The sequence below is a fragment of the Botrytis byssoidea genome (genome assembly GCF_014898295.1).
Source record: "Botrytis byssoidea strain MUCL 94 chromosome Unknown BBYS_008, whole genome shotgun sequence".
Taxonomy (NCBI): Eukaryota; Fungi; Ascomycota; class Leotiomycetes; order Helotiales; family Sclerotiniaceae; genus Botrytis; species Botrytis byssoidea.
Window position 1 is genome coordinate 1,443,401 of NW_024065849.1, and position 21,288 is coordinate 1,464,688.

Sequence of the window (21,288 nt, forward strand, 5' to 3'; positions counted from 1 at the left end):
TTATTACCTATGTATCTTAAGTTTACCCCCCGCTTCCCCTTCCCCTTCCCCTACCCCTTCCACTTCCACTTCCACCCCCAATTTCTCTCCAGTCCTCATTTTCATTCTCATCGTCGTCGTCATCGTCATACTCATACTAATGCACTCGCCCCATCACATAATCACATACAGTTACTCTTTTCAATCGAATCAACCAATCAATCGTCATATATCATGCAATCCATCCATCAATTCATTCATTATCAATGGTTCGTTATCGATGCGTTCACTTTCTTTCGTACCATTATTCATCCACCCACCATACTTAATCCATTGATCCAAACCAATCAACTTCTACTCCCCTCTACTCCCTTAACCCCCTCACTCTTCTCCTTTTGTTCCCGCTCTCCTCCACTAAACACGTGCTAAGTCCATCCTAATAGTTTCCCTAATGTTGGTTCTATATCTGGCATGATTTGGTTTACAGAAAGCCCAGCCCCTTACCAAAAATGTGAGTTGCATAGTGTCTATGGCGACAAGAAAATCAGTGGCTAAGGTACTCGATTCGCTTAAACGAAGTCAGCAGAATAAGAGAAACCGCGGAACTCCTCTTGCATAGCTTGAGACAAAACTGTAGATATTTATTAGTAAAAAGTTTTCCATAAAGATGTAAGATAAACATACCAGACTGCACCGGTGTCAAAACAGGGGTGACACTAGTGAATTCGGAGTCGAAATTGCTAGTATCGGTAGCATTGGTGATAGAAGGTTGGAAGGGTGGTGCAATTCTCTTGTGGTAAACATCATCCCAATTAATGCTTCTGAAGAATGGTTGACTCATAATCTCTTGTGCATCAGTGGGTCCACTTCCCAGTCTTTGTTCAGGCTCACGTGTCAATAATTTTTGTAATATCGATACTGAATCACGGGGCATGTGAATTGGGTATAAAGGTTCATCCGCAAGAATGGCATCGTAGATTTCGTCTTCATCCTCTCCCCTGAAGGGTGATTGTTGAAGAAGCATTTGGTAAATGAGAACACCAAATGCCCACCAATCGACTGCTCGACCGTACTTTTTGTCTAGCAAAATCTGATCCACAGTTAGCGTTGTACGATATTAGCCACGGGAAAAGCTTACCTCTGGGGCCATGAATTCAGGGGTACCACAGAAAGTGCTCGTAGTCGAACCATACCACATCTCTTCCTTACAGAGACCATAATCGGCAATTTTGATATGGCCATCAAGTGTCAGTAGAATATTGTCCAACTTCAGATCACGGTAAATAACACCATTTTCGTGGAAGTATTTCAAAGCCAAGCAGACCTCAGCAGCATAAAATCTATGATTGTCAATGGATAGGTCCGATAGAAGGGATAACAAATGACTTACTGTGCACGCTTAGTACCGAATTGTCCTCGTTGAATGTGCAACATAAGATCACCACCACTGATGTACTCCATAACGAAATATACTCTGGTTTCTGTTTGGAAACAGGCATGGAGAGTCAACAAGAATGGATGACGTTCCTTGTTTGCGATCAAGAACACTCTCTTCTCAGACCTAGTACTTTCGACTTCGTCATTCTCAATGATGAACTCCTTTTTCAAAACTTTAATGGCATAAAGTTGCTTAGTTTGCTTGGTCTCAGCAAGCATGACCTTACCGAAATTACCCTTACCCAGAACCGCAAGAAAGTTGAAATGATCAAGACCAATACGACGTCCAGTGCCTGGTTCGTTTGCTGCAGGAACTTGCTTTCGTTGTTGCCCTTGAGGTACGACTTGTTGTGAAGCAGGTTGTGCAGGTTGTGGAATCTCTGGAGGGGGTCCTTGTGAAGGAGGCGCAAACATTGTTGCAGATGGAGGAGGAGGTGGGAGTGGCGAATGTTGTAATTGGGGCATTGGCTGAGAATAACCACTGTCAACATTTGCGTATGCGGCAGGGTTATAAGCTGGCTGTGTAGGCATTTGCGCCGAGGCATTTGCACCATATGGACTAACCTCAGAGTGCTTATCGGGTGCATTGCCAGTCGCGCCTCGTTGAGTTCCAACTTGGTAGGTATAATCGGTGGAAGCTCGGGAATATTGGTCTTTTGGAGGTATCGGTTGCCTACCCCCCATTGCAGCAGTTGCAGCAGCAGCGGCAGCTGTAGCACTTGATGATGATGTGGATGTTCGATCAGGTCCTGCTGGTCGTTGTTGTGGTGAACTTGGTGTATACATTGCCTGTGCGGCTTGAGTAGCTTCGCTAGAGCTGGGTGCCCCATAAGATTTTGCTCTAGGAGGTCGTTGTGATTCAGGTGATCCATAAGAGTTACGATCAGTCGGTGTTCCTTCCGTTTCTGGCTTTTTCTCTCTCAACGTTTTCTCGCTCATGGGAGCAGGTGTCGTCAGTCGTCGTTTTTGGTTTCTAATACCATCAAGAATGGCATTTGCGACCGCCATGGACATACCACAGAAATCTGGAACAAGATGTACACAGTGTGCATGGCATGTAAGGGAACATTCTACTCTTGTTAGTTAAACGAGACTTCGCTTTCGTGTAAAAGTACTTACCTGTGCACTTGCGACAATTCTTCTTTCCAAATGGCAAAACATATCCACAATGACAACACCAGTTGGCGCTCATATTGTTGAACTTCTCGAAACGATGTGGAATACGATGATTGATCTTTTCCTCGTCCGGATCGGTTTCCGCATTGGATTTGCTGATACATTTCGTAACGACTTGTGAGAAACACTTCGTATGACAAGTATATTTGCAGTCCTCACACTGCATACCGGCAGTATATGTAAGAAAGTCTCCACAGAGCGCACATCGCATGATGTTGTAAAATTGTTGCGAGATGAACTTGTGCCCATACATCTCGTGCACTTCTTCCTTTCTTTGACGAATGGCGCCTTTTCGACCAAGGGCAAGGTCAAATGGTCTTCGATCTTTAGTTTGTTTCGTGAACGAGATATTGAGATTTACGGCGCCGCTAGGTTCAAGGGCAAACCACGCATCGATCGGTTGTGGTGCTACCACTGTATTTCCCGGTCCTCCAAATTCGTTTGCTCCGGCTGGTTGTGCTCCAGTTCCCGCGCTACCTGGCGGTGGTCCAAATTGACTCGTGCCAGTCATTGGAAATTGTGCTGGCGGGGCGCCACCACTAGCCATGCGGTCCGCAGAAACCCACCCGGAGTTGTTGATCTCGGCCTCGATTCTCTTCCTTCTCATTTCTTCGACAATGTCAGATATTCGGACCCACAATAAACCAATAGGTAATGCTTGATCGCCAGCTTTGTCGTAAACCGTGAGTTCAATTTCGTTTGCCTTGTCCACATAAATGTTGTGAATTTCATTCTCCCATTTATCAGTTCGGGTGTTTTTCGTTCGTGCAACAACGTTATCTTCTACCTTCACGGCGATAGAAGTTTCCGGACCTCTTGTAAATCTACTGGTTGTTGCATGATCAACATCCTTAACTGCTTGAATGCGGAGAACAAGTTGACCTGTCAAAGGCTTGCGCATATTAGGGGTATTGATACTATCATCTGTTGAAACCTGTTAGCTCGCGAAGTTAGCCAAAAGACATGTTTGAGATCCTACCATCTGGAGCATCCGCTGAGCTCTCCATATCTATATGTAAATCTTCGTAACCTTTCAAAGCCTGCTTGAGGATCTGAATCTTTTGATTACTTTCAACTCGGCGAGCAGCAGCATCCGCTTTGCTCTTCCTATCGCCCTCCATTTGATATAATTGAACCATCTTCTCGATACCCTTCAAATATTGTTTCTCGACATTAAGCTTAAACTCCAATTGTGAAAGCATGAGTTGAATGCGGGGTCCTAGATAAGGGGTATCATACTTGATGAGATCTGAATTGCAAAGTAAGTATTTGTCCATCAATGATAGGATGTATAAAAGTAACCTACCAAGCTTGGTATAATTAGGACGTGATCTAGGCATGCCAGAACCTGGTGCAGGAGGCGCAAAAGGATTTCTCGGTGGCATCATATCACCGTGACCACCAATCTGACTATATTCCTGATCACCATATCCGGCTTGATCCCCCGTCTCGATGGGATTTCCTCTGGCATCCTTGGGCGGCGGGGTTGGCGGCGGAGCGGCTCTATCATCACGCAGACCGCTACTGGGCGGGCGACCAGCACTACTCCCCGCACTACCCGTTCGACCTTCTGTTCGTAGCTGTAATTCTTTCATGCGCTCCTCTAGGTATGAAATATTTCGACGACCATCGCGCATTTGGATATCTATCCTAGCTCTAACTTGCTCATTCTGAGTCTGCTGCCTCATTTGATTCGCGGCATTGAGGAGAGCACGTTCGCGCTGGATCTTTTTGTAGACGGAGCTAAGAGCCTCCTCATCGTTGCTATTCATGATTACGGCTTGGTCCTCTGCCGTCCTTCAAAAAAAACGACTTTGCGTAGATAGGAAGAATGAGTTCTGGGCGAAGAGTTTCAACGTTTGCCCGATTTTTAATATGGTAAGGTTTGTGATGGTCGAGGTGGAGATGGAGTAGGTGGGGTTTTACTATCCGGGCATGGGCTGGAATTTGTTTGTTGACGCCCGATGTTGCTGTTGGAAAAAGGTAATCTTGGCAAGGCGAAGAAGGGGTGGAAGCAAGTACCGGTATGTAAGAGATAGATAAATACAAAGCTTAGGATCTGAAAGCTCTTCTGTTTTGAATTGGCTTATTGCATGAAAAGACTTGTTTTTTCTTATGTCTCTATCTTTATCTTTATGTTTCTTTTGTGTATCAATTCCGCAAGAGTTCTTTTCGTATGGTGTTTCGAGATATGTATGGTGATTTGATTGGAGAGTTGAATGTATGTATGATGGTGGTGTGGTAGCATGTATTCGATAACACCGGTATTGATATGAAGGAAGGGTTGAAAGTTGTTGATGGAGATGAAGATGGAGATGGAGATGGAGATGGAGATGGTGATGTTTGTTGATATCAATTAACTTTGGTTGGAACTTTAAAGTTTCCCCCAATCACCCCGTTGCCTATGTCTTTGATAGCTGGAGGTACCAGATATCGTCCGACCTTGCTGTGCTTCAGGTAGTATCGGTTTTTGCTCAGCCACCATATGCTAGATTCCAAGGTTGCTTGATGACGGGTCGGAAGGAAGGATGAAGAAAAGTTACTTTATGCCGAAATGATATCGATGCTTGAATACCGATATACCTACGTTTCATCCAGATTCCGTGTCTTTTTCGGAGTTTGTTGATCTCTCACACTTGTCTGGATTTTTTGATTCGTTATGGAGAATCGTTAATAAATTCAATAAAGCACCCGGGCACCCTTCATAAATCTCCGTGGCTCTCAATTTCCAAAGAATGCGGCGTAGATTGTCAAGTCATCATCAGTCACAACAGCAGGTGAACAGATAGAGTTGACTACCGGTATCTGTATGAATATCAATCATATCAAACCACTTCCACCTACCTATCTATCATCAAGGCCAATTGCTATCTACAACTACCCACATACAACTACAACAATAACATAAATCTAAACAACATTGATGCACATCAAATAGTCCGCATAATCTTTACTCATCAATAGCTGATCAATCCTTTCAATGTATACTTACTTGCCCAGATGAATATCATGACAATCCATCCGCAAACAAGAGGGGAAAATGCAACGGGTGATGTCCGTGCCACTACTCCTATCAATTTAGGGAATTTAGGGATTCTAGGGTAATCATCGTCATTCTAGTTCAGGGGTTTAGCTTGGAAGGAACACGACCGACGGTATATACAAACGGGAGATAATTACTAAATGTTACTCAATGTGTGTATCATAGAATCATTTTTTTGCGGAATATACAACAACACAGATATATCAGACTCGGATCAAGACGAGGCGATTCACTAGAGCGAGCTTTCACTCCATACTTCTAAATTGGTATCAATTATCTCTCTATCTTCTATCTATCTCTTACGACTTATATTGTTGCTTCAATAACTTTGCTATCGTTGTCAATTGGATATTGCTTGTTCCCTCGTAAATAGAACCAATCATCGAATCTCTCCACATCTTTTCCGCAATTCCTTCACGAACAAATCCCATTCCTATTATCAAAATTTAGTATGGAGCTAGAACCAGAAACGTGAGTTTTTTAACTTACCACCCATCCATTGAACCGCCAACCCACTCACACGTTGAGCGACCTGCGAAGCAAAAAGCTTGGCCATGGCTGCATCCTGAACAAAGTTCTCACCCGCTTCCTTCTTGCGTGCAGCGTTGTACACTAGAGCGCGAGCGGCGGCGATTTCTGTATAAGATTGTGCGATTTGATGTTGCATACCCTGGAAATCTCCAACTAATTGTCCAAATTGCTTTCGGTCATTCCATACGTATCTGTTCAAATCTGTTAGCCATTGAAAATCCCTCGAAAAATGCATAATCATGCATACTTAGTAGCGTTTTCGAATGCTCCCAAAGCAAGTCCAGTCATTTGTGCGGCGATTCCAATACGGCCTTCATTCAGAAGGGCAATGGCGTATTTGTATCCTTGTCCCTCTTCTCCCAATAGATTTTCTCTAGGAATTTCCACATCATCAAAATTGAGAACACAAGTGCTGCTGGCTTTGATGCCAAGCTTCTTTTCCTTCTTAGCAATAGAGAACCCCTTCATTCCCTTCTCGACAACGAAAGCGGAGATTCCCTTGTAGCCTTTACTATGATCGAGGTTTGCAAAAACAATAAAGAATTCTGCTTCCATAGAATTGGTGATCCACATCTTGCTTCCAGAAATCGTATATCCTGAATCTGTTTTGGTAGCTTTTGTGGCAAGCGCAAAAGCATCGGACCCAGATACTGGTTCGGACAAACAGAATGATCCAACAGTATTCGTAGCCAATTTTGGCAACCACTTGTTCTTCAACTCCTTACTCGCATATTTGATAACCGCAGTGTTGACCAAAGTATTATGCACATCCACCAACACACTCACACTTGGATCGACTCTTGCCAACTCCTCGATTCCCACAATCGCTGCCGTAAAGTTCATTCCTGCACCACCATACTCTTCAGGTATTTCGACTCCCATAAGTCCTTGTTCAAATAACTGTTCCACAACCGCAGGGTCCATGCTCTCGGCCTCATCCATGTCTCGTACTTTTGGCGCGATGATATCGTTCGCAAATTTAGAAACAGATTCCGACATGGCCAGTTCGATTTCAGATAGATGCGTTATAGGAGTTGGAGGAATCTCGGTTATGTCGACAGGATCTGAACGAAGGCGAGAGGTGGCGGAAAGAGGACGGGCACTGCGCTGATGTTAGACTGAAAGGAACGATGGGTAATAAAATGAGAAAACACATACTGTTGATATATTCTACTCTGTCTAGTAAGTCTGATTGCAGGTCTTGCAGCAGATGCTGATGTACCAGCTCTTCTCACCACCGGTGCTAAAGCTTTAACAATTGAGGACATTTTTCTTTCTTCCTTTATTACGTCAAATGAGTATTGAAAGGTAGCAAAATATATTGTGAGAGTTTTCGAGAGAACGGCAAGAGCTTTTATAAGTCAAAAAGCAATGGCTAAGTATTCTAAAGGAGAGGCAATTACGATTCGTGAAACTTAGTCGTTGGTGTTTACGGAGAAAGGAAACAGCTCGGCTTAAGATATCCTCGGTTGTTGGGCCGGTGGCCTTGGCAAGCGATGCATTCCCCAGATTCACAAATTTCGTATCACCGAAAGCATCACTCATCAATTTGGTGGTGTGAACACAATTGATAAATTCATGACTCGTCTCGATAATCATCGGGGTTTGTAAAACTCTAGCAATCGAAAACATACCTCCGCACGCGCCGTTCACATTAATTTTCGGGGTTTTCAGTGCCTTCACGACCAAAGCTATGACCTTTAACCAATTAACACATGCAAAATGCGGGGTGACTAGGTAACTTCAACCACCCCACTGCACCCTTTCAGCCGTCGACGACCCGACTACTATCCGATCTGTATCCGACCCGTATTCGTTTCAATATAGTTCATTCCACTGTTCAGACAAGAATCTTAAGAATAATCAGCCACCGATATTCGAATAAAGTTAATGCATTAAAGTCTTGTATAGTGTATAGGAAATGAAGTTGTATTCCTCCCTGTTGTAAGCTATGATAACTAACCGAATGTTACTGCAACTTTTCGCGGTCCTTCTGATGTTTCAATATCAAATAACAATTTCCATCAATAAATTTCAAAAATCTCAATGCAAATAAGAAAGCAAATCTTTCATATTGACGCCATGGTCCCCTCCACATATGCCTGCCAGCCATGTCCCAACGTCTTGGTATCAATTAAAACGCCATGGCACTTCCGCTCAGTACCAAAAATCCATATAGATATGTAATCAAATTCAAAGCCCATTTCATTTTCGAATTCCAAATTTTGTCGTGCAGTCGATCATCATGTCATCATTCCGTATGCTCAATCGTCTTTCTTCTCCGCATTTGGTAATAAGAACCAGCAAAGCATCATGACAGCAAAGAGACCTAAAGCAATAGGATGCAAGACGAAATTGCCAAAGGACTCAGCCAAAACTCCGGTGGTGAAAGGAGCAATGGCACCACCAGAACTACCAAGAGCACTGATGACACTCATTCCACTGACTTGGTATTTGCGAGGGATGATGCGAGTGAAAACGTAGGCAGCACATGGGTAGACGGGCCCAAGAAGGAGACCGACGATGGAAACCGCAACAGCGTCTCCAATGACGTTCGGAACACCCCAAACGATTCCTTCGAAAGCAGCTGATAAGACCACAACGATAATCACAAACATCTTTTCACCAATATTGTGCCCGACAGGAGATAGTAAGAAACGACCGAGTGTGATACCACCCCAGAAACCAGAAGTAACATATCCAGCATTGTTATTAGCACCTCTGGTTTGTTGCAAGAAGTAGACAACCCAGCCGGAGATAGAAACTTCCGCACCTTGATAGGAGAAAATGAAAATGGCACCGATCAAGACAGCTGGTAATTTAGCAGCTTTCAACATTTCCATCAAGTCCTTCTTTGCACTGGACTTTGGTCTGCTTCCTGATTGAGTCAAGTTGAGCAGTGCCGTTTCATTTGGATCCTCGTAGTCCCAGAAAGCCCATCCGGCAAATACTAAATTTACGAGCATTATTCCAAGCGGAATAAAATAGTAACGACTCCATGAAATGCCAGACGAAACGAGTGTGGTGGCTACCAATGGAGCAATGATACCCCCAACTCCGTAGGAACCATGCATGAAGCCCAACATTTTAGTACCATTATCGAGGTTAGCTGCGAAAACGTTTGACAACGACAAGTTAATTGCCATGCCAAATCCGATGAATAAGAATGCCAGGACAACCACTGGGAATGGAGGATTGGGAACGATCATCACATAGCCAATAACCATGAGGCCTTCAGCAAACATTATAGATTTGGCTCTTCCAAATCGAGATTTGATAGCATCTATGAAAAAGGCTGCCGAAATATAGCCTATTGCCTGCGTGATGAATATGAGAGATACGAGTCTTTCTTGAATGTTATATGCTCTAACGTTTAATCAGTAATAGTTATTGTTTCTTGGGAATGAGTTAACGTACATGATCATCCTTGGAATCAAGGGTCCAGCTGCAGCATCACTCAAACCGTTGCCAAAGTTCAGCAAACAGGTCGCAATCATTCTGTATCTATTCTTGGGAGGGTTAGAGAAGCTTTGAACGATGTATTCCGGCTCGTCATTTGGAGTTTGTGGTCGACTCTCTTCCAGCGCGCTTGGGGATGTTGAACCCTGCCAACCTGGAGTTGTCCATCCCGATCCAGGTTCTACTCCAGGTGTGGTGGTTCCAGATGCAGATGGTCGACTGACATTGGATCCCCATTGTAAATTATCGAGTTCAATGGCATGAGGTTGTTGGGCTGAGTGATATGTTCTGGTGACTGATTTCTGAGGGGCGGCGATGGGTTCATTGTTCGCTGCCGTACCAGCAGCAACAAGTTCATTGTTTGTCGATACGACGTCGAAGATTGAAGAGAAATGAGCAGCCATTATGACTGTGATAGAATTATATATGCCAAATAAGGTATTCAGATTACATGAAAGTGATTTGGAGTAGGTGAACGTGTATATATATTGATGGTTGAGGTGATAGATGATAGGGAAAACAAGAAGGAAAAGGGAGAGCTCAGTGATATATGCAAACAGTTTCTATTTGAACGATGAGGAAGTTAATATTTGGAGGTCATACGAAGTCCTTACTAATGACGAATAGTATCTGGTAGTCCCTATAGACTAAAAGTGATAATCACCATCCTAAGTATGAAATTTGCGGTTTGAAGTAGACTAAAATCACTAGATCAGGACCGGTGGGAAGGCTAAAGGCTTAACAATAAGGGTTTGGGGAGCTGGGGAGAATACCAGCTCCATACCAGTGCATACCAAGTAGGAACTCCGCCAAATGTGGAGAAACTCAACAGGTTTTTGAAAAATTGGATCCATGATAAGAGAATGACTGTCGTAATTGGATCTCGATATATTCTGGAATGCATCTGGATATATGGGAATACTTCGGACAATGCACTTTATACATACATGTAAGCATCTTAAAAGCATTTTGAAAAAGTTTCAACGTATAGGGCTTCGAAAATATATTAAGCGGAGTTGCCCAATACGACCTTGAGTCATAAATTAATGTCTTCTAGATCTTTTCTATATCAGGGCGTCAGGGTCTTCGGCTAAATTTCCCATGGACAATACGGTCACGGATAATAATAATTCCGAACCCCGCCAAAGAAAAATTATTCCCAAGTACGAGTACCTTTTAAAAAAGTTGATAGACATAGCAAATCAGCTTGTTAATTTCATCATCCTTGGATTTTCCACAAAATTCTATCGTGAGGCCTAGACCTACTCTTTTTTTGAACTTCAATTTTCAATCAATTCAAATCTCACCACATTTTATTTTATAATGGGTAAACCAAAGCGGAACGTCTTTGCGGCCGCCGAAGAAACTTCTACCCCGCCAGATACATTGACACCAACACAATCGATTGCTCGTGTTATCAAAGCTGAAGGAAACAGCTTATACTCTTGCACTCTCACTGACAATTCAATCATTCTTGTCGAATTGCCTTCTCGATTCCGTAATACAATTTGGATCAAACGTGGTGGTTATGTCTTGATTGACACGAAAGATGCAAATGTGAGAGAGAATAAGATTGGTGGTGAAATTATAAATGTTGTCCGGGATGAACACATTTGGCGAAAGGAAGCTTACTGGTAGGTCTTCATATCGTGCACTAGTTGGCTCGATTTCCTGACACCCCATCTCAATAGGCCCAAGGAATTTCCAAAAAGCTCCGCATATATGGAGGATTCGGATGACGAGGAATCGACCGTAGGCAAAATGCCACCATCAGACTCGGACGAAGAGTGATATGGCCAAGATCCGATATGTTACAAGATATCAAATGTTCTGGGGCGAGAAGGAATTTTGCTCACGCCTGATTAAGCAGCTTTCTTTTCGACGGCCCCTTGGCCTTTGGGCGCAACAAAATCAAGCCTGGTTCCCCACCATACACCCGCCACGGTGATAAACATAATTCCAACTACCACCAACGAGCTTATATCAGTACTTGGGTATACATTCCATGCCCATTCCTGCGCCCCCCATAAAGCATATTGAAGGATTGGGTGCATGCCACTACGCCAAAGTAAGAAAGGGGTAGCCCATGCAAGATAGGCAAAGAATTGGTAATGCAAAGATCGAGCGAAGAGCATACCAATTGTGGTAGCAGTCAGGATGGTTGTCATAATATAGTTTGGTGATATCGTATGGGAGCAGGCGTGCAGTCTTTGTCCCAGTGGTTCCTCAAATCTCAGCGCACTTCGAATTAAATCCATGATTGGCCTCTCCGCTGGCTTGAGCCATCTAGTCATTGCGAACAAAGCTAGAGTACTGATATGTCCTACCAATAGAGTTATAGAAAATTCCTTACTCAGGAACTTTTGTTCTCCCAAAAATCTCCAATTGACTGTCCATCTGAAAAAGAATACCCTTGAAAACTCAAAAGCTCTACTCAAATAACCAATTGCATTTGTCGGGAGGAAGGAAAGTGCAATTACAACTTGCAGTTGTGCCATAAGCCATGCTTGTTTAAGAGCTCCTTGTACCCCCTTTGTCAAGAATAACATCATTCCAATAGAGGGCAATGCTAGTAACAATGACATCTTAATTCCCAGACCCCAACTATATGCCATGCTCCCAATTGTCCATAATCTGCGCTGGAAGAAGTAGATCGCAACCCATAAGAAGAAAACCGCGAAGCCATCATTGAATAGTCGAAGAACAAATATGCTATGTAATCGTTTTGAAAGGACGAGCATTGGAAATATATAATGCGGTGCCTAGATTCCAAATTGAATATTAGTCCATACTCTCTGACTCCTTTGCTCCAATTCATATTCAATTAAGATAACCTACCTTAGCCCTCTTATAACAAGCCAAAACAACCCCCAAAGTCCCCAAATACAGAACTCCAAATATGCGCTGCGCAACCAGTATATCACGTCCATGATCAGTTATCCACCATAATGCATAGTATATCCATACATGTGCGGCTGGATATACCAATGGGCCGGTTCCACCTTTGATTTGAGTGTAATCGCGCTCGCCGGAGTCGTATTGGCTGATCTGTTCCATGTAGGCTTTCCAGTCTATTTCTGTGTCTGTGGGGAGTTAGCGATGGCATGATGGAAGAGGGGGGTTGGGGGCACTACGGAGAAAGAAGAAGAGAAAGAGGGAACATACAGGGTATGAAATAGATTATAGCACTGCATAGGAAAGCTTCAAAGAGCAGGATGAGCGGGGGAACATAGCGTGAGAGCCAGTGTTCGCCCATTGCTAATTGTTTGAGCTGAAGGTAGACATTCGCGGTTAGGGAGATGGTAGCATTATCCTCCTTTCTCGAAGCTGGAGGGGCGGAAGCCATCGTTGCAAAAGTATAGATGTGCACCGCGAAAAAGTTGGATTGAAGATTCACTAATGGATCAAAAGAAATGGTAAATACAAGAAGAGAAAAGGGTCGGAATTAGAAGATTGGATGAGAGGATACGAAGAGTGTGAGAAATTCGCGCGCAGTGTTACGTAGCTCTAGAAAATTAAGCTTTTAGTAGTGCTGCATGGATGCTGGGAATGTTTACAGGGGTATTTGTAGAACTAGCTTACTAGAAATGAATGAGGAGTTCCAAGGTTCTTCTTCATATCTCCAAAGGTAATATTCGCGGATTCACTCATTACAGACCGATGTGCATACCTAGTATACCTAGGTAGGTACATATCAATATTCATCATATCTGATATCAAGTGATCAGATGACTAGGTATTTTTCATTATCAGAAACGGACAAGTGATAGTTCCGATGTCTTTGATTTATCAATCTACATCCCGTTTGACTATTTAACAATCCCTCTGTTCAGATTGCACAACATACACACAGCCGTCGAAGTTTGGACTTTTTAGACTGGTTTCATATATTCCCTCGTCTTGACAATTTCTTGGAGTTTTTATCTTTCTTCCGCTTTGGTGTATCTTTCTTTCTTGAGTGATCCAGCGTCCGCGTTTGCGATTATACATGAGAAGTGATGCCAGTACTGTGAAGGTGCGAGGTCATCAACACTTTTGATCTGATATGAAGTTCTAGATGGAGACCAGACTGCAGCACATTTTCCAGAGCTCGACGTTATGTTTCAGGGCTATACAACGAAAGTAGCCTACAGTCAGAGGTTGCTTCTAGTCAATGTTATATCGGGTGATATTGTGCTCCTTTCTAGTCATGAATAATGACGGTGAAGGCCAAACTGGAAAGATGGTTGGTGCAATAATGCGGATCTTGGTGCTATCGCCCTTTTTCGGACATGAGCGATCGAAATTGAGAAAAGCGCATAGGGATCTGAACGACGAAGCTGCCATTGGGTCCTCATTCAACTACAGTCGTATATACTTCAGTCTCTACCCAGTATCAGCCCAATTCAGGTTGGAAAGCCAACCTACATTCATTCTTCTGCAAGCAAAAACGAATCACTTCATCGTGCTTCATAAATTCTACCTATGAGTTCCTTCCAGGCGGGATGAGGAGGTTCGTGTGACAGCTTATCGATACCTCTTCTTAAAATGTTTATATTCGTCTTACAGCATCAGGTCATAGTGGTTTGGCAGTACCGTATTTACCATCACTAGATATAATTCATATATTCTGGCTTCATCGTCTGTTTGCTTGCCATCTAGCACCTCGATTGCTAATTCACGATCATACATTCAGCCCCCTCCGTCCCTTCTCTTGCGATTTGACTTTCATGGCGGCCAAAGTGCAACTTCGAGTTCAGAATCATATTGTCTTTTTGTTACGATTTATGATCTTCTAAAAACTTCAGACCTTACTCTTGTATCTTTCTCAACTGATCACCCCTATTTTCAAATTCATTTACACATACATTCGGCCAAATCTCTTAGCGTTTTCGTCTTATATGACACCTTTATATTTCCCAATAGTTTGATTCATTGACACACATCCAATAATCAGAGTAAACAGATATCAGAACAAAACCCCCAAAAATTGTTGATCAACTGTAGACAATGGAATGGTGGTAATCAACATTGTCTTCACTCATATCCCCGCGTAAGTTCTGAAGGAAATGGGCAAATCCAGCTGGCTTAAATTATCAGTCTTCTTCTTCCTCACCCCAACCTTCTACACTATTTTCTCACAGAAGTCTATAAGACTTATGATAACAGGGAAATATCATGAAATTCACTTCTGTCTCTTATTCGTCCTTCCCATAATGGGCTCAGTGAAAAGAAACAGCCTAGTATAGCTTAGTCTACTTCTTCTTCACCTCATACTTCACTTCTATACTTGCGTCTTTCAGAAGCGGAAACCCTTACAAAAATCATTCTTCAGGTTCAAAAATTCACTTCAACCTCCTCTTCCCTTTCCATGTGGCTTGAAAATATTGAAACAGTTTCAATATCTAAGCTTACCTAGTCTCCTTCCTCTTCTCAAGCTTTTACAATTCCTGCTCCCTTACAAAACCATCACCACCACCCGACCCTCCACGTTTTTTTCTCCTCTCAACTTCGCCCACAACCAATAATTTACTCGTACAATATATCTACAACAACTTCATTTCTCTCGTGAGAAGGCTATCTTCTACTTACATTTTTGCAAAGTAACTTTGCGACAATTTATTTACATTTTGGATCTCGAAAGTGAGAAGGGCGGTTCTTTGCGGCTTCGTGATGGCAGTATAGGATGCGTGAGACAGCATCGCTTATCCATACCTCCACACAGTGAGCACTTTTCACTTGGATACCTATTGTCCATCTTACCTTCATGTTCCTCTTTGCCAAAGCCAGAGCTTGCAAGCTCTTTTGATCATGTTTTTCTGATTGTTCGCCCAAGTTTCTGAAAGTCTGCTTTTGGCCCTTGGCATGAGATCTCACCTTTGCTGCAACACACCATTCAATCCCTCTTCAATTCTAAATAGATGCTGATATTCTTTCCAAAGGCACAAATCATCATTCTATAACCACTCAACTCGAGTGAAACTACTGACTGAAGACGTACGACATTCATTCCTCAACTACCTTAATCCATCCAATCCGGCATCTTATCTCGCAACAGACCAGTTCTTCCCCTGAAGATTTGTATTCCTTACTTCAGTCTCCAGATTTTTGAAATCAACTCCTACTTTGGTATTCATCAGCAAACCACGCTGGTATTACGTATCCCGCTTTCATTCTAAAGTTTGATTTTTCAATCCCAGATTCACTCGATTCGCTTTCTGCTTTTGCAATTTGCAACATCAACAACCTGCCTCTTCCTTCTCAAAGCCTGACTATCTCGTAGAATACTCTTAAGGGCAAGTAGAACAACTATTTCAAAAAGCATTATATCGATGCTATGTCTTCCAGCGAGGAGGAAATATTTGAGAACTACCCAGGCGGAGGGTATGTTGATGAACTTGTTGAAGCCGACAGAGGTCAAGATTTTGATAATGAGAATCCCTTGACACCCTTTCAAGTTCAGCGACCTACAAACTATGTTACACCGCCCCGACCTCAACGCCGGATGCCTATCCAACTTTCCACAATTCACACGGGTGCTTTAGAAGTTCGTCAAGAGGCCTCACAAGGACCTGCACTTCGCGTTCCATCAACTCCCGAAGTTCCTCAACAGTCTTCAAGCCCAGAGATTAGCGGCAGCCCAGATCAAGGAAACATTCTTTCAAGCCCAGAGGTTAGCGGCAGCCCAAATGAAGAAATTGTCTCTTCAACTCCTCAAGAGCAAAGAAGCCCCTCAGCCGTTCTGCAAAGTCCTTCCATGTCAAATAATAGCGTGCAAGACGTTCCGAGTCCAACAGTTGATTCTGATATCGAAGATAGCTCACCAACAAGTACCCAAGATGCAGATAGAACAGGTGCTGACCTAATGCCAAGTATCGAGTCACCAGACGTCGAAGATGAGGAAGATTCCCAGGCTACTCTTGACCATGGCAGAAGTCAAGTGGTTACAAACGATTTGTACGATGTGAACCTTCAAAGATCTATTCGCGCACCCCTACCAAAGTCCAGCAAGAATCGCAAATCTATATTTGGTACGCCACATAATTCCAACAGTCGATCTACCGGAACTTCCAGTCATATTCAGACCCCAAAAGAACCACGTCAACAAAGACAAGCAGAAGTAGTTGTAATTGAATCCGGCTCCGACGACGATTGCGTTTTTATAATGAGTAGACCAGCACGCCCCGGAAAGCCAAAGATAAGCAATCCGCCTCCTGTTATAAAGAATGAGCCAGTCTCTGATTCGACCACGAATGTAAGCACACCAAAGATAGCAAGTGTCAGCCCTGACAAGAGTGTACCGCCTGATGATTTTTATAGAGAATCAAGCCCCACCGAAGAAGAAATGATCGCAGCTCAAGCATCAATTCTTGGTCAAACTATACGTCGAACTCAATCTGAGGAGGAAGACTCTCCCGGACCCGTGAGAGATGGTAGGAAGAGACGCAGAGAGAGTATGTCGTATCCCGAGGATCAAGCAGATGTTGATAATGCTATGCAAGTCGATGAAGATGATAGTGATTGGATGCATGATCAAGAAGATGGAGGCGACGATTCACAAGAGGAATATGAGAACCTTGTGAAGTTACGAAATGCTTTGAGCAAGGAACTAGATAAAGGAACTCTCGGTTTTGCTGAAAGAGCTGAACTCATTAGGGTCAATCACACTCTTGCAAAGTTGGATCGCCTGAAGACTGCCAACGCTAGAAGTGCTGAGGATGAGGACGAAGATGAAGACGAAGAATCGCTGTTCGTTCCCGAAGAAAGGCATCGGAGATTTCAAGATGTTGCTGATAATGGCGAAGGTCCATCTTCAAGACCTGGAGACAGATTTGAAGATATTTATGATGATGATGCAGGTCTTGCTAGTATGCTTCAGGAAGAGTTTGACGATGACCTTTCCAAAAAGAAAAAGCCCAAGAGAAAACGGCAAGCCCCAGCCAAGAATGCTCGAGAATTTCAGGCCAGGGAACAAGCCAAAATTCTTGAGAAAGAAAAAGCAAAGTCGCAAAAGCAAAAGGCCGGTGGAAGTGGTGGTAAGGGCGGGAAGACCAAAGCCGGACGAAAAGGCAAAGGCAGGGGCAAAGAAAAGGAGAAGAGATCCAAGAAGGGAGCTGTTAAGGTTGATAGAAATATGAAAGAGGCTCGGTTCATGGGACAACGCGGAGGACAAGATGATGTTGGACAATTGATTTTGGATGATCTCATGAATAGCGATGCGATCGGAGATCGTCTCCAAGATCCTATCTTCAATTGCGCTCCCGAACCAGAACTTGGCGGAACTCGAAATAAAGCCACCCAGCTTCAACAATTGTTCGCCAATATTCCTGAAGGTAGTAGTAAGACCAAGGGAAAATCTGACAAAGCAAAACTTCTGCAAGCTTCTCGAAGTTTTGGTTATGCACAAGTCAAAGCAATTAATGGAAAATGGCTTGTCAAGGGAATGAAATCGACCTTGTACCATCATCAGCTACTGGGTGCACAATGGATGGTTTCTAGAGAGTTGAGTTCTGAACCACCTCATGGTGGTCTACTTGCCGATTCCATGGGTCTTGGAAAGACTGTGCAAACTCTGGCTTGCATGGTTGGCAATCCACCCACTGAAGAAGATAGAAAGCGCGGAGTAACGGCAACGTTGATTGTTGTTCCATCTTCAGTCATCTCCCAATGGTTAGAAGAAATCCGGAACCATGTCCACGAAAAAGCATTCCCCAAGGTGATGCAGTATAAGGCATCAATGAATATCCCCGAAAATGTCCTCAAAGATTTAGACATCGTCGTTACTTCCTACACAGAAGTTATGAAGCAGTTTCCCTTCCCCGACCGTAAGGGCCGAGAAGATATTGCTAGGCATGGATACAAAAAATGGTGGAAAAACGCACATGATCAACTTGGCGACCTTCACAAGATTAATTGGCGTAGAGTCGTTCTTGACGAAGCTCACGCGATTAAAAACAACTCTGCCAGAACAAGTTTGGCTTGCCAAAATCTGAAGAGCGTTTATCGATGGTGTTTGACTGGTACTCCCCTTTTGAATAGGCTCGAAGAGTAAGTGGACTTTGCCCAAAATTCTTGCATTTGATTGTTGAAATTCTATTTGAACAATGGGAGAGCTGGTTTGACCACTGGTCGCCAGAGGCCATCCCATTGCTCAATACAATTTGAGACAATCAGAAGCTGACAATTAACCTAGGCTTTTCCCGTACCTTCGATTTCTCAAAGCTAATTATGCAATGGATTGGAGGACTTTTCAACAATATTTTTGTGATCCTGACGCTGACGATTGTAACAATCGTATTACAACTCTTTTAAGTTACGCTATGATGCGCCGTACTATGAAGACTACGATCCTCAATCGACCAATCATCACTCTCCCCAAGCCCCACCCTGTTATGCAACAGCTCAATTTCTCTCGAGAAGAAAGGATTATTTATCGAATTGTAAGTGTTTCAGGTGGTTTGGGACATTCAAAAACTGACTTTGCTACTATAGACCGAGAACCGCTTTCGGGCAAACCTTAATGTGTTTTTGGCCAACGGCACTGCTCAACGAGCCTACGGAGTCTTCTTCGTTCAATTGCTTCGTCTTAGACAATGTACCTCTCACCCTTTTATGCTTGAACCCACGATGAGAGAGTCCTGGACTACCGAAGACGTTGAGCGACTTCGCAAGGAGCTTGGCAAATTCAAGGACACAAACGTAGCGTTCTACGAGCAATGTAAGCTTTGGGTCACTGAAAGTGAAGAAGAGAGAGCGGAAGCTATAGCTAGAGGTGAAAAGGGAGCCGAAGCTATCCCTTTCGGACTTTCCAAGTTTGGTGAAAATTTCAAATTTGATAGTGCTTTGGATTCGCTCAATGAGGAAGAGCTTTATACTCGGATTACCTGTCATCTTTGCTCAGATGTTCCAAATGAGCCTGTTATTACTGATGTAGGTTGAAAGGTTCAGAAGAGTTTGTACCAATGCTAACATCTTTCAAGTGCTCTCACATTTTCTGTCAGAGCTGTTTGACCAATCATCTACACACGCAGATACACTTTTCCGATGGTGATGATACGGTAAGCACTATTCTATACAAAAATCTCAAGACTTCTAATAACAAGTACTAGTTCAACGTTTGTCCAAAATGTGACATCATCTTCACCAATGCATTACCCTATAAAGATCTCGAAATTCCTGATGATGATGGCATGGATACTGGCCACAACCAAGCTCAAGAATCCGAAAGCTCATCTAGGGCAACCAAGCGCCGTAAAACCAACAATGACAATTCTCGTCGTACACATGGAATCAAAAGCAAAGGATTGGATGCGCTTGACTTTGAACCCTTTGCTAAAGACGATACTTGGGTTACTAGATCAGATTACGATCCCAAATTTCCCCTCATTCCAAGTGCAAAGACTACGGCGTTGAAAGCTTTGCTCTTGAAAGGGTTCGAAGAGGCTCCTGATGATAAGGTAAGTTGGTCCAAATAATCCTCCATTTCCGACTTTTGAATATCCAAATCAAAACTAAACAATCAATTCACTTTCTAGGTAGTTATTTACGTCCAATTCCGCACACTAGCCCGTATCATCGGCCGCATGTGCAAAGCTGAAGGCTGGGGCTTTTTATACCTCACCGGCGACGCCTCGCTCGAGCATCGAAGCAAAGCCATCAAAGCATTTCGAAACCGCGACGACATTCAAATCCTCATCGCCGGCCTCAAATGCGGTGGTCTCGGACTCAATTTCCCCTTTGCAAATCGCTGCATCTCACTTGATCTCTGGTGGAACCACGCTGTCGAACAGCAAGCTTTCGGTCGCATCTTCCGCATTGGTCAAAATAAAGAAACGTGGATGACGCGACTCGTGGTGGCGAATTCGGTGGATATGCGATTGTTGGGGATGCAGAATTGGAAGCTGAAAGCGTGTGAGAAGGCGATTGATAATAATGGATTGAGTGGTGCGAGTGGGAGCGCGGGCGGAACGTTGAATTTGTCGCAGTTGGCGAGGTTGTTTGGATTCTTGAAGACGGATGAGGATAACAATTTGTTGAGGATTGAACCGGATTATGAGGATGGAGAGGATGCTATGGATGGGGGAGGTGGGTAGGGGAGTGGATGAGGAGAGGTGGGTGGGCTGGGTTTGGGCGGTTGACATTGAGACGGAGATGAAGATAAATTGGAACGCGAATCAATATTCTTTGAAATTTTAGGGCTTGGGAAACTGGGAAGCTGAGAATTAATTGAGAGGTTATTATTTTCCTTTTTACTGGAGGCGTTCATTGGTGCGAGCTGGAGGAAGTTATTATTATATTATCATTGAGTGGTTTTTGGGGGGCACGCGGGCGTTTTATTGATTGGCGAAAACTTAGGGGGGAGAGATTTTTCTGAGGGGTTTATCATCTTCAAAGTACATACATACATACATAGTTATATATTAGAAAATCCAATACAGGAAAGAATATTAAGTATTCCAATAAAATCTTCAAGTTACATACCTACATATCCACCTACCTATCTACCTATCTAGGTATCCATATCAAAATCTCAAATCGTCAATTCGATTTCAAATATTCGATGTTCGATACTTGATATTTGATAGTCGATATTCAATATTCAATCCTCCATTCCGGGTTTGATTTGTAGAGTCAGAGGAGAAGTTAGTGTTTGGATATAACCTTAATTCTAGGTTTAGTTTTAG

The 21,288-nt window shown here is 43.3% G+C and overlaps 6 protein-coding genes across 6 annotated transcripts; 2 read left to right on the plus strand and 4 right to left on the minus strand.

Annotated features, from left to right (window-relative positions):
• Window positions 1-74: 74 nt before the first annotated feature.
• On the minus strand, window positions 75-5,408 carry EAE97_005063 (uncharacterized protein). Its single transcript, XM_038875575.1, has 7 exons — window positions 3,899-5,408; window positions 3,572-3,841; window positions 2,536-3,516; window positions 1,370-2,486; window positions 1,118-1,319; window positions 664-1,069; window positions 75-610 (listed from the first exon to the last, which is right to left on the minus strand). Exons 1-7 carry the CDS (start codon window positions 4,362-4,364, stop codon window positions 549-551), a joined length of 3,504 nt encoding a protein of 1,167 aa, XP_038733932.1. The 5' UTR covers window positions 4,365-5,408; the 3' UTR covers window positions 75-548.
• Window positions 5,409-5,934: 526 nt separating this feature from the next.
• Window positions 5,935-7,434, minus strand: EAE97_005064 (uncharacterized protein; the record flags this gene model as incomplete). Its single annotated transcript, XM_038875576.1, has 4 exons — window positions 5,935-6,068; window positions 6,125-6,357; window positions 6,414-7,268; window positions 7,325-7,434. The coding sequence occupies 4 exons, from the start codon at window positions 7,432-7,434 to the stop codon at window positions 5,935-5,937; spliced, it is 1,332 nt and encodes a 443-aa protein (XP_038733933.1).
• A 996-nt stretch (window positions 7,435-8,430) lies between these two features.
• Window positions 8,431-10,029, minus strand: EAE97_005065 (uncharacterized protein; the record flags this gene model as incomplete). The annotated part of the gene is made up of 2 exons (XM_038875577.1): window positions 8,431-9,532; window positions 9,584-10,029. 2 exons carry the CDS (start codon window positions 10,027-10,029, stop codon window positions 8,431-8,433), a joined length of 1,548 nt encoding a protein of 515 aa, XP_038733934.1.
• A 919-nt stretch (window positions 10,030-10,948) lies between these two features.
• Window positions 10,949-11,416, plus strand: EAE97_005066 (uncharacterized protein; the record flags this gene model as incomplete). Its single annotated transcript, XM_038875578.1, has 2 exons — window positions 10,949-11,259; window positions 11,317-11,416. The coding sequence occupies 2 exons, from the start codon at window positions 10,949-10,951 to the stop codon at window positions 11,414-11,416; spliced, it is 411 nt and encodes a 136-aa protein (XP_038733935.1).
• A 71-nt stretch (window positions 11,417-11,487) lies between these two features.
• EAE97_005067 (uncharacterized protein) lies at window positions 11,488-12,971 on the minus strand (the record flags this gene model as incomplete). Its single annotated transcript, XM_038875579.1, has 3 exons — window positions 11,488-12,387; window positions 12,464-12,708; window positions 12,791-12,971. 3 exons carry the CDS (start codon window positions 12,969-12,971, stop codon window positions 11,488-11,490), a joined length of 1,326 nt encoding a protein of 441 aa, XP_038733936.1.
• A 2,970-nt stretch (window positions 12,972-15,941) lies between these two features.
• Window positions 15,942-20,697, plus strand: EAE97_005068 (uncharacterized protein; the record flags this gene model as incomplete). Its single annotated transcript, XM_038875580.1, has 6 exons — window positions 15,942-18,652; window positions 18,798-19,044; window positions 19,097-19,534; window positions 19,585-19,662; window positions 19,714-20,061; window positions 20,140-20,697. The coding sequence occupies 6 exons, from the start codon at window positions 15,942-15,944 to the stop codon at window positions 20,695-20,697; spliced, it is 4,380 nt and encodes a 1,459-aa protein (XP_038733937.1).
• Between the last annotated feature and the right edge of the window lie 591 nt (window positions 20,698-21,288).

What these genes read in the sequence shown, in the direction of transcription:
- EAE97_005063 (XM_038875575.1), bottom strand. Translation starts at nt 4,364, where the DNA reads ATGAATAGCAACGATGAGGAGGCTCTTAGCTCCGTCTACAAAAAGATC. An exon ending in GAATTGTCGCAAGTGCACAG is followed by an intron (nt 2,487 to 2,535) that starts GTAAGTACTTTT and finishes TAACAAGAGTAG; the next exon opens with AATGTTCCCTTACATGCCAT. An exon ending in TTCGGTACTAAGCGTGCACA is followed by an intron (nt 1,320 to 1,369) that starts GTAAGTCATTTG and finishes TGACAATCATAG; the next exon opens with ATTTTATGCTGCTGAGGTCT.